This window comes from Paramacrobiotus metropolitanus, unplaced genomic scaffold, assembly GCF_019649055.1.
Source record: "Paramacrobiotus metropolitanus isolate TYO unplaced genomic scaffold, Prichtersi_v1.0 Parri_scaffold0000327, whole genome shotgun sequence".
In the NCBI taxonomy this organism is placed as follows: domain Eukaryota; kingdom Metazoa; phylum Tardigrada; class Eutardigrada; order Parachela; family Macrobiotidae; genus Paramacrobiotus; species Paramacrobiotus metropolitanus.
This window is the reverse complement of record NW_026570547.1, coordinates 33,544-43,523: the sequence shown is the minus strand read 5'-3', so window position 1 is coordinate 43,523 and position 9,980 is coordinate 33,544. Positions and strand designations below refer to the sequence as shown.

At 47.4% G+C, this 9,980-nt stretch overlaps 2 protein-coding genes across 3 annotated transcripts; one reads left to right on the top strand and one right to left on the bottom strand.

Annotated features, from left to right (window-relative positions):
* Positions 1–261: 261 nt before the first annotated feature.
* On the top strand, positions 262–3,914 carry LOC129602094 (uncharacterized). Its single transcript, XM_055501060.1, has 2 exons — positions 262–2,709; positions 2,796–3,914. Exon 1 carries the CDS (start codon positions 626–628, stop codon positions 2,657–2,659), a length of 2,034 nt encoding a protein of 677 aa, XP_055357035.1. The 5' UTR covers positions 262–625; the 3' UTR covers positions 2,660–2,709; positions 2,796–3,914.
* Positions 3,915–6,526: 2,612 nt separating this feature from the next.
* On the bottom strand, positions 6,527–9,763 carry LOC129602095 (uncharacterized). 2 transcript variants are annotated; one of them, XM_055501061.1, is made up of 6 exons: positions 9,241–9,763; positions 8,776–8,825; positions 8,643–8,694; positions 7,994–8,283; positions 7,827–7,924; positions 6,527–7,441 (listed from the first exon to the last, which is right to left on the bottom strand). In XM_055501061.1, the coding sequence occupies exons 1-6, from the start codon at positions 9,320–9,322 to the stop codon at positions 6,844–6,846; spliced, it is 1,170 nt and encodes a 389-aa protein (XP_055357036.1). In that variant the 5' UTR covers positions 9,323–9,763; the 3' UTR covers positions 6,527–6,843. The 2 variants fall into 2 exon arrangements, with proteins under 2 accessions (XP_055357036.1, XP_055357037.1); XM_055501062.1 differs by having other exon boundaries at positions 7,827–7,911.
* Positions 9,764–9,980: the final 217 nt, after the last annotated feature.

Sequence of the window (9,980 nt, the reverse complement as noted above, 5' to 3'; positions counted from 1 at the left end):
CAAAGTGTCCGGACTGTTTACGGAATAATAAAAAGGTCGATAAGAAATTCCCCTGCTATGCATGCATTCACAAGTTGGGCGACCCACATATCGTTTCACTCGTGGGGATTACGGAAGCTAAACGGGGAACATGGACGTTTTCGAAACCTCATCAGCGCGAGGAACTATGGCAGCATCCCAGTTGAGGAGCGGATGCTACTCGAGGATCGCTACCGGGAAGCGATCCAGAATAACGAAAAGCGGCTGGGATGAGACTCTGGAGCCATTGAAATGCCCACAGACGGACGCATACCGGAAGAAGTTTGAGGAAGAACAAGAGAAGATGCGGCGGCAACAGCTGGAGGACGAACTCCGGGCGAAGATCAATGCGGCGAATCAAAAGGCGAGCGAACAGGCCGCACGAGAGACGCAGCCCAATCCGTCGAGTTCGACTGTACCGACAGCCAGCCTCAATGACGACGAAGCACAGCTGATACGCCAGTCGCTCATTATTCAAATCGATACGCTGACGAGCGATCCGGCGGCCATGCAACAAGACCTATTTGATGCGCTGTTACGGGAAAAGTTAAGACTGCAAAAGGGTTTTGCTCCGGCACCATACATATAGAAAGCAGTCGAAGAACGTATGGAGGAGCTGCGTAAATCCCGCCAGACCGAGAGCAATGTTTTACAGGCGCTCAGAGGCTTTCGACGAGACGATGTGTTTACTCGACCCCGTTCGCCTCTGCAGAGAGAAAGGTCACGCGGACATTCACGGGAACATGAGCGGACTTCTGAAAGACGAAGTGAAAGGTCACGTGAACATTCCCGGGAAAGGACACGGGATTACCGAAGCGAAAGGTCACGCGAGCGTTCTCGCGACAGAGACTACCGTGGCGGAAGAGGATGGGTACGCCATGGAAATGAGATAACGGAGACAAGCATCCAACGAAAAATCGACACGGCAAAGATTCTAGCAGCGACTAGAGGACGTGAAGAGCAACGGCGTGCGGAGTCATACCGTACAGAGCCTGAAAAGAAAGGTCATCAGGTGCCGTTGGAAGTTGGATTCCGTAACCGCAACGTCAGGATGTCAACACCCGAAAGGTCATGGGACAAAAGACGCGAACATACGCGAAATCGAACGCCAGACCCACAGGATAGACGATGGCAGGAAAGAGCCAAGTATTACGCGGGTTTTGAATCTGGCGCGAGCAAAAGGTCATCGAGCGCGGAACGGGACGATTCGCCCCCGAAATATCAAAGGATGGAATCAACGGTCCACGTGGTGGATCCAACCCTTAGCACCGCACAACATGACGACCCGATGGAAGGACCGAGTTCAATTACAGAAGCGTCCCAAGCAAATGTGACACACCGACGAAACATTATTCTGGACAGCGACCTTCAACCGCCTACACCGGCGAGTAATGAACCGCCGCAGGCAGAATCAGGAGAACGAAGCGCACAAGAAAGTCAGCGCGAACCGGACGAACGTCGCGAAGTCGATCGGCGAACGACTTCCCGATTCAATAACCGACACCCCGATACAATTGATATGGTATATGATATGCGCGACACTGATGAACAAAAGACGGAAATCTGCCGATACATGGGGATTGAAGACGATTCGGCGGATGCGAATAAGATCCATACAATTCTGAACCAGCTGCGTCAATTTTTATTCGACTCGGGCTATGCGAAAGAAATTAAAGAGGGAGTGGAACAAGGAAGTTTCCGTCAATTATACATTCCCCGCGACTCAGCAAGGGATTGTTACCTCCCTATCCGACGAAACGGATTACATAGCCTGTTGGATCTGAATTTGTTGGACGTGCCACTGGATACGACTGACCCAATCGGGATGACACAATTCTGTTACAGAGATTATCCCGAACGACAAGAATATGTCGCTCAGTTTGTATTACGACACGTGAATCCAGCCTTCAAGTTGCTTGCAGCAAGAGCATCGATCGGGTTACAAGTGGATCCTAAAGATCATGCCGCAAGAAGGATGGGGCAAAAGGTTTTCGCTGCAAGATTGGCACATTATAAGACCCATAACCAATTGGTGTCCAATACCATGAAGGACGACATCCCACTACTCTTCCGACCTCACGTGGCGAAATTGGGCGAACCCATGGAACATGTTGGAATAGCCCATACGGCAAGAAAGGCGTTGAAAAAGTGCAAGATACGTATGGAAAAGGGCAATCTTACACAACGCCATGCCTCCCAGGTAGAAGAGAGGGTTAATAAGATCAAAGACACCATGGGAAGTGACTACGTCGACCCCTTCGACGGAGTTGAAATGTATATCGACGAATTCCTTGTGAAGAAAAGCGATCGGCGCCCAGAACGCGCCCCTAACCAGCTTGGACGACGTGGTCTGCGGAACCAGCAGCTCCGGGAAAATCTCGCCGATGTACAGCGTCGACTAGCAGATGACCCCGACAATCGAAGACTGCGACTGGAAGAAAATGACGCACGCCATCGGGTAGAGGCGGTTAAACGCAGTCGCCAAGGGAAAGGTCGCGGTCAGCGAGAAGTTGATCCGGAAAAGGTCATGGCAGTTGATTCCACGGAACCAGTTGACCGTCTGTCTGACCGTAACCAACCAGAAAGCTCTAAGAAGCGCCCGCCAAGAGATGGCGAGGACGATTTAAATGAAATGGAATAGTGTTGATCGTTAGGATCACACTATTAAAAGGGCGTCTACGGCAATTGTCGGTACGTCACAAGAATGAGAAATGGTGTTGTATAAAGGCGACGTGACATATTAACATTAACTGCATTTGTGTATTTGTTGTTTTCAGCATTTATAGCACAGAATCAGAAAGGATAAAGAAATCATGGGGAGCATCGATTGGGGTTGAAATTGATTCGGTCTATAAAGCCGGCCCCAAGGGAGTTATTACGACAATTAGCCGGCTCTCCTCTTTAAGCGATTCAGTGTTATAAATTTGCAAGAGAAACTACGGTAATCAAGCCGGATCTCTTGAATACGAAAGGGGGCCACAAGCGGCGAAAAAGAGAAAGACAACAGGTGGAAATTTTGATGGGGTAAACTTGATGCGGCAGTCAGCCGGCCTCATTAGAGTTGCTACGGCAAACTATGCCGGCAATCTCTCTAAGCGAATTAGTGTTATAAGTCAACGAGAGAAATAGCGGTAATCAAGCCGGATCTCTCGTACCGAAGTTGGGCCACAAGCGGCGAACAAGAGTCAAAGATTTAATGTGGAAGCATCGTGGGGTAAATTTAATGCGGTAGTTAGCCGGCCCCATCGGAGATGTTACGGTAAACTCTGCCGGCACTCTGGCCGCTCGAGGCATATTGAAGTTGGATGTGCGACGGAAAGGTCAACCTGCAAGTTCTACCAGGGAGGCAAGCGAAGAAGTGCTTGATGGCCGCAGAAAATTGGCTAGGTTCCTCCATGACCTTTAATGGAAGTTGAAGAGAAGTTAGATGACCTTTGGGATCATCAATTGCCCAATAGAGTCATTGTATTGGAATTCAAGTCGCATGACCTTTTGGGACCATTAACCCAAAATGTGTCGCACATCTCAACGGATCATCTCAATACAGGATGACCTTAACCAGGGAGGAAGCGAACTACGCTTGTCTACATGACGTCCCTCCATGACCTTTAATGGATCTCATTTGAAAGTCGTACAATTGATACGCACCGTATTCCAAAGATTGAAGCAGTATTCCTAAGTCGTACTTGATACGCACCCGATTCTCAAGCTGATTGTGATGAAAGTCGCATTACACATGCGCGGGATTGCTCAACAGAGCGGAATGGGCCAAAGTGCGGAAAACGGTGGACAGGACCTGTGACCTTTACGAGTCAGAAATGGAGGATCCTAGTCTACATTTGATTAATACTTTTGTTGATCTTATAACTGTTGATCTGTTTTTGTATTAAAATTGATATGGAATAGTATTTTGATACAGATCTCTTTATTTTCACATAGTGCATTTGGAATTGATGTGATAAATGGAATAAGAGAATTTGATGTTTTGAGCACGCACAGATACCGGCAACCGTCTTTTCGTGGATTCGAGTGTGTCCAGCCTCAACGGAGCTCGGCATCCCCCAGAGGCATGTGAGACGAGGCTCACTAGCGTTCACGCCCGTGGCGCTAGGCGCTACGCCTTCGGATTACGGTCTGTGACGTGTCTCGCTCTGATTGGCTAGCTTGAGTTGTGTTAGTGGGCGCGGCTTAGCACGTGCTGCACAGTGTTACACACTGTTGAATTGGTTCTACGATTGACGATCGAGCTGTGCCGATCACTTGTTGTTTTTCTGGTCTCCAGACTTTCAATATTATTAAAAGTCAGCTATTAGCGGTGCGACGTTTCGCGATTCCGCGTAGTTCGCTATACATATCGCATAGCTCACTCCACGGGATAGATTCCGTTTCTGTCTCCGTATCTGGATCACAGTTGGATCTAGCATTAGAGGTACCTATTACCGAAGCAGCATCACCACGTTGAATTGTTAAAGAGATTGTTGAGAATTGTTATGTTCTGTTTCAAAAACTCCAGACTACGAATCTCGCCGGTTTGTAGCGAAATCCTCTTCCCAGTCTCATTGACAAATCTTTTGGCCGATGTACCAAAACTACCGAAAATTTCTGTCACGACTTAGTACTTTACTGCAGCTCGACCAAACACACACTGATGGTCTCACACTGATGACCATACGCTAGCAACATGGTTGCTATACTACGCCACAGTTTCCAAGCCGACAGCCGTAAACTCGTATCGCCCCAACAGGAAGCCGTACTTCCTTGCTTTCTTGGCTTCGGCGTGGTCAGCTGCCGCTTCGGCCTTCACACTGGTCTGATCCCAATACGAACGGGCGACAGTATCAACACAGGTAACATCCCCCGCCAAACACAGTCCCCTTGTCCATGGGAAAGTGGTAATGCCATCAGAAAGTGTTTCGTTTTCGTGGTGCATGCCTCTAGGTTCGGTCCATGCGGGTATGCCTGCTGAGCCAACGGCCCGTCGCAAGATGTCGTTAATGCAGTCGTGTCTAGGCCGTCTTCCCGCTGGGAAATTGTGTGAGTTTTGCTTAACAGACAGCCACGGCGTTCCACGCGTACACAGCGCCTCCGTAAAGGTACCTGCAAATCCGTGCCTACCTTGGAAGAAATTTGACCGTGGTGTGCAGTTGGCAGTTCTAAATAAGTCTTTATCAACTCGGGAATCGGTAAAAGTATAGGTAAAGGCTACAGATGCATATAATTGACCACCTATCCATTTCCACTAGCTATTAACCGGTAGGAACAAACGACAAGATCAAACAAAGTATTTTAAGTACCAATAAGTATGTGTGGCATAGTGCCGACAGAAACATATTTAGTAGCGTAGTAGAAACATTACGTTATTTCTACAATAATGAAACTTTACGCTGCCGAGGCTTCCGGCGGCACCGCCGCTATTGCTGTCATGTACCACGAAAATCCTACCGTGCTACTGAAAATGACTTTGTGACTCGTTCCTATCAATGATTGTCCTTGTGCTGGGGGTATCCTGCTGTATTTGAATGTACACGAACACTTCTTATCACGATTGACAGAGTATCGTAATTACTGGTTTATTTGCAATATGTGCAGAGAGGAGCAGCGCTCATAAAAATACGCTCAAATGAAAAATGTGTCTCGTTGGCACGAGAAAGGACCGTACATAACACACTCATGGCATTCCGGCCCACGCATTATTTCCAAACTTAAACGCTGAAACAAAAAACAAGTAGAGCGGCTCTCGCCCGTCTTTAAAAACAACATCTTACCAATCTCCTTTAACGTAACAATGCCGGTCTTTAACGTAACAATCGGAATTTATTTGCTTTCCTTCATGTACACAGATCAACAGCTGTGCTCTAAACTTCTTACTATAAGTACCAATTCTTCTCACTACTTACTTCTTCTTACTACAGTATCAGTTTTCAAAGCATGTACCGTAATTATCGAATGAGAGCCCCAGGGTTACAAATATTTCAAACGCCTCACGGGGTGGGCTCCAACTACGGGCATGGGCTTGTATTTCGGAGGGGGCTTCAATTTTTCACCTAACTTTTCTGGCATTGACTAACATGGGCTGTATAACAGTTAATTACGCCCATGGGCTTATATTTCGGGGGGAGCTTATAACTTTCAAATGACTTTAAGGGTGGGCTCTAATTACGAGGGGAGCTTTTATTTCGGGGGGGAGCTCATATTTCGATAATTACGGTATCTGTAGATTAAAAGGTTCAGGAATCTGGCTAATGTTTTCCCAGCGGAAGCGGATTTTGTTATTTGCCCAATAAAAAAAAAGATATCTCCGACATAAAGAAATGCTGGGCTTAATGCAAACATTTGCTGCTGATATGAACAGGAATGTCTGGATCTGGACATTGACAATGAATTCATGTGTGCTGATCGGTTCACCGTTACTGTTCTAACTTCTAATACTCATGTAATGTTGTGCCTAATCAAAATTGCCGATGTGTAGGCTTTGCAAATTACATACCTTTATTACCAACATGAGAAGTTAAAAAGCACCACAAGGAGAATTTTCTCGGCAGCACAAACAAAATCAAATTAATACAGCTGAATTCAAAATGCAAAAAAAAATACCAAACACCCGGCAAACTGCCGAAAAATATATTAACGGGAACGTCGGACCTTCCCGTCCGGCTTCGAATCGGCGCATCTTGTAGAGGGTGAACAGCTAGTCCGAATAAGAAAGATTTACATTGACCATTAAGTGAACTGTGCAGAGGTAGTCAAGGTTCTGCTGTAAATAGGAACGGCGTCGCATCACATACCACAATGGCATCCCCTACGCGTACACCCCATGACAATAAATTAGTGAATACTTTCTAATTTCGGCTGGTCACCGTGCGCCGCCTTCTCATGACGGCGCCGGCCGGACACACTGGCGAAGCGCTTGCCGCAGCCAATCCCGCGGCAGGGCAGGTTGTGCTGCAGCGGGCACGAGTGCCGGCGCAGCTCCCCCTCATCCGCGTACTCCACGTTGCAGGCCTTACACGTACTGGACGCCAGCAGGGATTGCGCGCGTTTACGCTTCCCGCGGATGACCGGCTCGGGCAGCGGCGAGAAACTGACCCGCTTCTTGGGCTGCGTGGCGGGGCTGACGGATTCGGAGCGGTGGATGAGGGACGGTTTGAAGGAGAGGGTGATGAAGTGGGGTTTACGAGGTGATTTCGGGGCGGGACTGGTGGGGAGCGCGGGCGGCATGGCCACGTCCGCGCCGACATTTTGCTCGACGCTGGACGGTGTGTCGTCCGCCACGGGCAGCGGCGGGACGGATGCCAGCTCCGTGTCGACTTCCATGTTTTCGGCGACTGCTTCCACTGGAAGCTTCGGTTCCGATGGTGGCGAAGCGGGATCGCGTGGTGCAGGCGGGGATTCGGCGGCGTCCTTAACAACCGCCCCGGGATGCCTGAGAAAGAAACCATTTAAATTTCCATTTGTAGGATGGTAGATTGTCACCCTAGTCGGATATGGGCTAGCAGCTCTGGCTCAGATTAAACTCAATCAAATTAAATTAAAGATCGTCCCACCCTGTTACCTACATTCCGTTAACCCTAGTGACGATGTTCGGCTGATTTTGAAACAAATTAAAAACAAATTTATTTCATTTCTGTGTTCAAGGCAAAACACTCCAGAAGAAATCTGTAAATCGGTTTTTGTAACTGGAAAATATTTATTCCGGTGTTTTCTAGTACTTATATGACTTTCCACATTATACTTCATTAACTCGATGATTACTTCCATCGATAATTCGTGTTTTAAAGTCAAGAAAACCAGCAACACGGCATCCTTACTCTTCAGCAGCGACGGCAGCCGGGACGGGAATCGTGTTGTCAGCAGTAATGGCAGTGTCTTCCTTCCGAACCTGATTGTCCGTGTCTGTCTTGGAATTCTGAAAAATGAAGACATTACTGCTCTACATCGCTCGGCAAAATCTGCCAATATGAACCGAATCACCCACCATTAGTTTCTCGACAACCTCCCGGTTTTTGGCATACATGGCAAATGCCCCGTGGAAGGACTCGGTGACCTGCAGGAGCGCGGTATTGCGCGCCGTCAGCTCCGCGACGCGGCGCTGCTCCTCCGCCAACCGCGCCTCCAGCTCCTGGATGCGCCGCTGACTGTCCGAGGCATCCTGCTGCTCGTTCATCATCCGCTTCTTCTCCTCCCGCAGGGTATCCATCACCGACTTCTGCTGGGAAATAACGCGGTCGCGCTCCAGCACCTGCTTCTGCAGTGTCCGGACAGCCACTGCAATGGAAAGTGATTCGACCAGTTCGAAAACCAGTTCGACTCCAAACTCAGACTCAGAACGCTACTAATTTCAAGCGACCTTGTAGGGAAAGTTTTTAATCACTAACCATTAAAGAGAAACGTATAAGTAAAGAAACTGCCAATTCGCGAATTTCTTTACTCGGTTTGTAGCAGACCTTCTTAAAAAGTCGAACGATTTCAAGGTTTCTCTGCGACAAGTTTCTAAACACTTTTCTTTAATCCTCAGCACTGTTTAGCGCACGCCCAATAATTAAAATGATTTTTTAAAGCACTTAGAAAACGAAAAAGGATCCAAAATCGTTGGTCGCAACAAATTTTCGCAGCATAGGGCTTACGTCGTTCGCTTTCCCTTTCCTCCGTCCACTTCTCCTTCATATAACCGTAAGCCTATAGGGGAAACAGTTAGCGGCATTTTTGCAATTTTGCATGTCAGCCGTGAGATACGATGGGAAGGCTGAGAAAGCTCACCTCATCCATCACTTTTAAAAAAGCTTCTTTGCTGCCGCTTTCGAATTTGCCTAACAAATGACATCAAAAAGAAAGACAGGCCGTCAGTCATCAATATACATGACTTAATAGGCAAATCAAAATAACACAAGGTTCAAGCGGGGGCACACTGCTTCACAGTCAAAATTAATTTTAAGCATTGAAAACACAACCAAAGTCTCCATCCTCTGAAAATGTAACGTACTGAACACAGGCAGCATTCATCACATCATTATAATGCCACGGAGTTCGACTAACAAGTTAAGCTGAAGCCAATTGCATTTCATACAATTAGCTTCATGTTGTCAGATAAAAAGCAGGCGTAAGTTGCTAAATAATATAACTGTTTCGAAAATCGAAATCGGGTACTGGATGTTGTTAAGTTTAACTTATCGTCTTCATGTAACTGTCAAGAATATAAGTACAGGTAAATTAAAACATACGCACCTGGCGGCCTAACTGCAAGGCGCATTTTGCCACTTTTGTATGCATTGATATTTGAGGTGGTCCTGGTCGGCGTGTTCGCCATGATTGGATTTTCAGTGCAGACTGGATCCACACAGACTACCAATGGGAAAAAAATTTAAGCTGTAATGGGTCAACGCAACTGCGCTTGCCAGTCACTAGTCAGCACAGGTGCGGGGGTTTCCAGTGAATACCCGTAGGCGTAGAATCTCCAGATAACAGAAACGCTGCAGTTTTGTACAGATTCGAATGGCCGGGAAAATTAAAGTAACTGCAAGGAAAAGTGGGGAACCAGAAAATATTTGAAAAAATTACCCGTTAAACACGTGGCGTGCTTAGCCGAATAAAAAGTATGGTTTCAGTGTTGCAACGAAGGTTTGCTCAAACCTTTCCTGCCACGCGTTGGCGTTCGATCAAAAAATGTTCTGCATACGCTGAACAGATTGAAACCACGCGATTTGCTATTAACCGATAGAGACTAGACAGCATTCAACTAGAGTCTGTCTCTCTCTCTCTGTTCTCAGCCTCAGTATGTCTCTCTCTCTCTCTATCTGTGGCAGCGCACATCGTATATCTCTGTCTGCTGATCGACACATACAAATTTCGAAACTGCCGTCTGCAGCAAACCGACTATATTACTGTAACTCACTGACGTGCCGCCCAGGGTGACGGCTGCCTTAAAAGCCTTCCCGTCTGCAATATTCGGGATTTGTACAGTAATT

Bases quoted from the DNA above. Each gene is read 5' to 3' on its own strand.
- LOC129602094 (XM_055501060.1), top strand. From the start codon at position 626: ATGGAGGAGCTGCGTAAATCCCGCCAGACCGAGAGCAATGTTTTACAG.
- LOC129602095 (XM_055501061.1), bottom strand. From the start codon at position 9,322: ATGGCGAACACGCCGACCAGGACCACCTCAAATATCAATGCATACAAA. The intron at 8,826-9,240 runs GTGCGTATGTTT...GTCATTTGTTAG, and splicing joins CCTTGCAGTTAGGCCGCCAG to GCAAATTCGAAAGCGGCAGC. The intron at 8,695-8,775 runs GTGAGCTTTCTC...TTTCCCCTATAG, and splicing joins TTTTAAAAGTGATGGATGAG to GCTTACGGTTATATGAAGGA.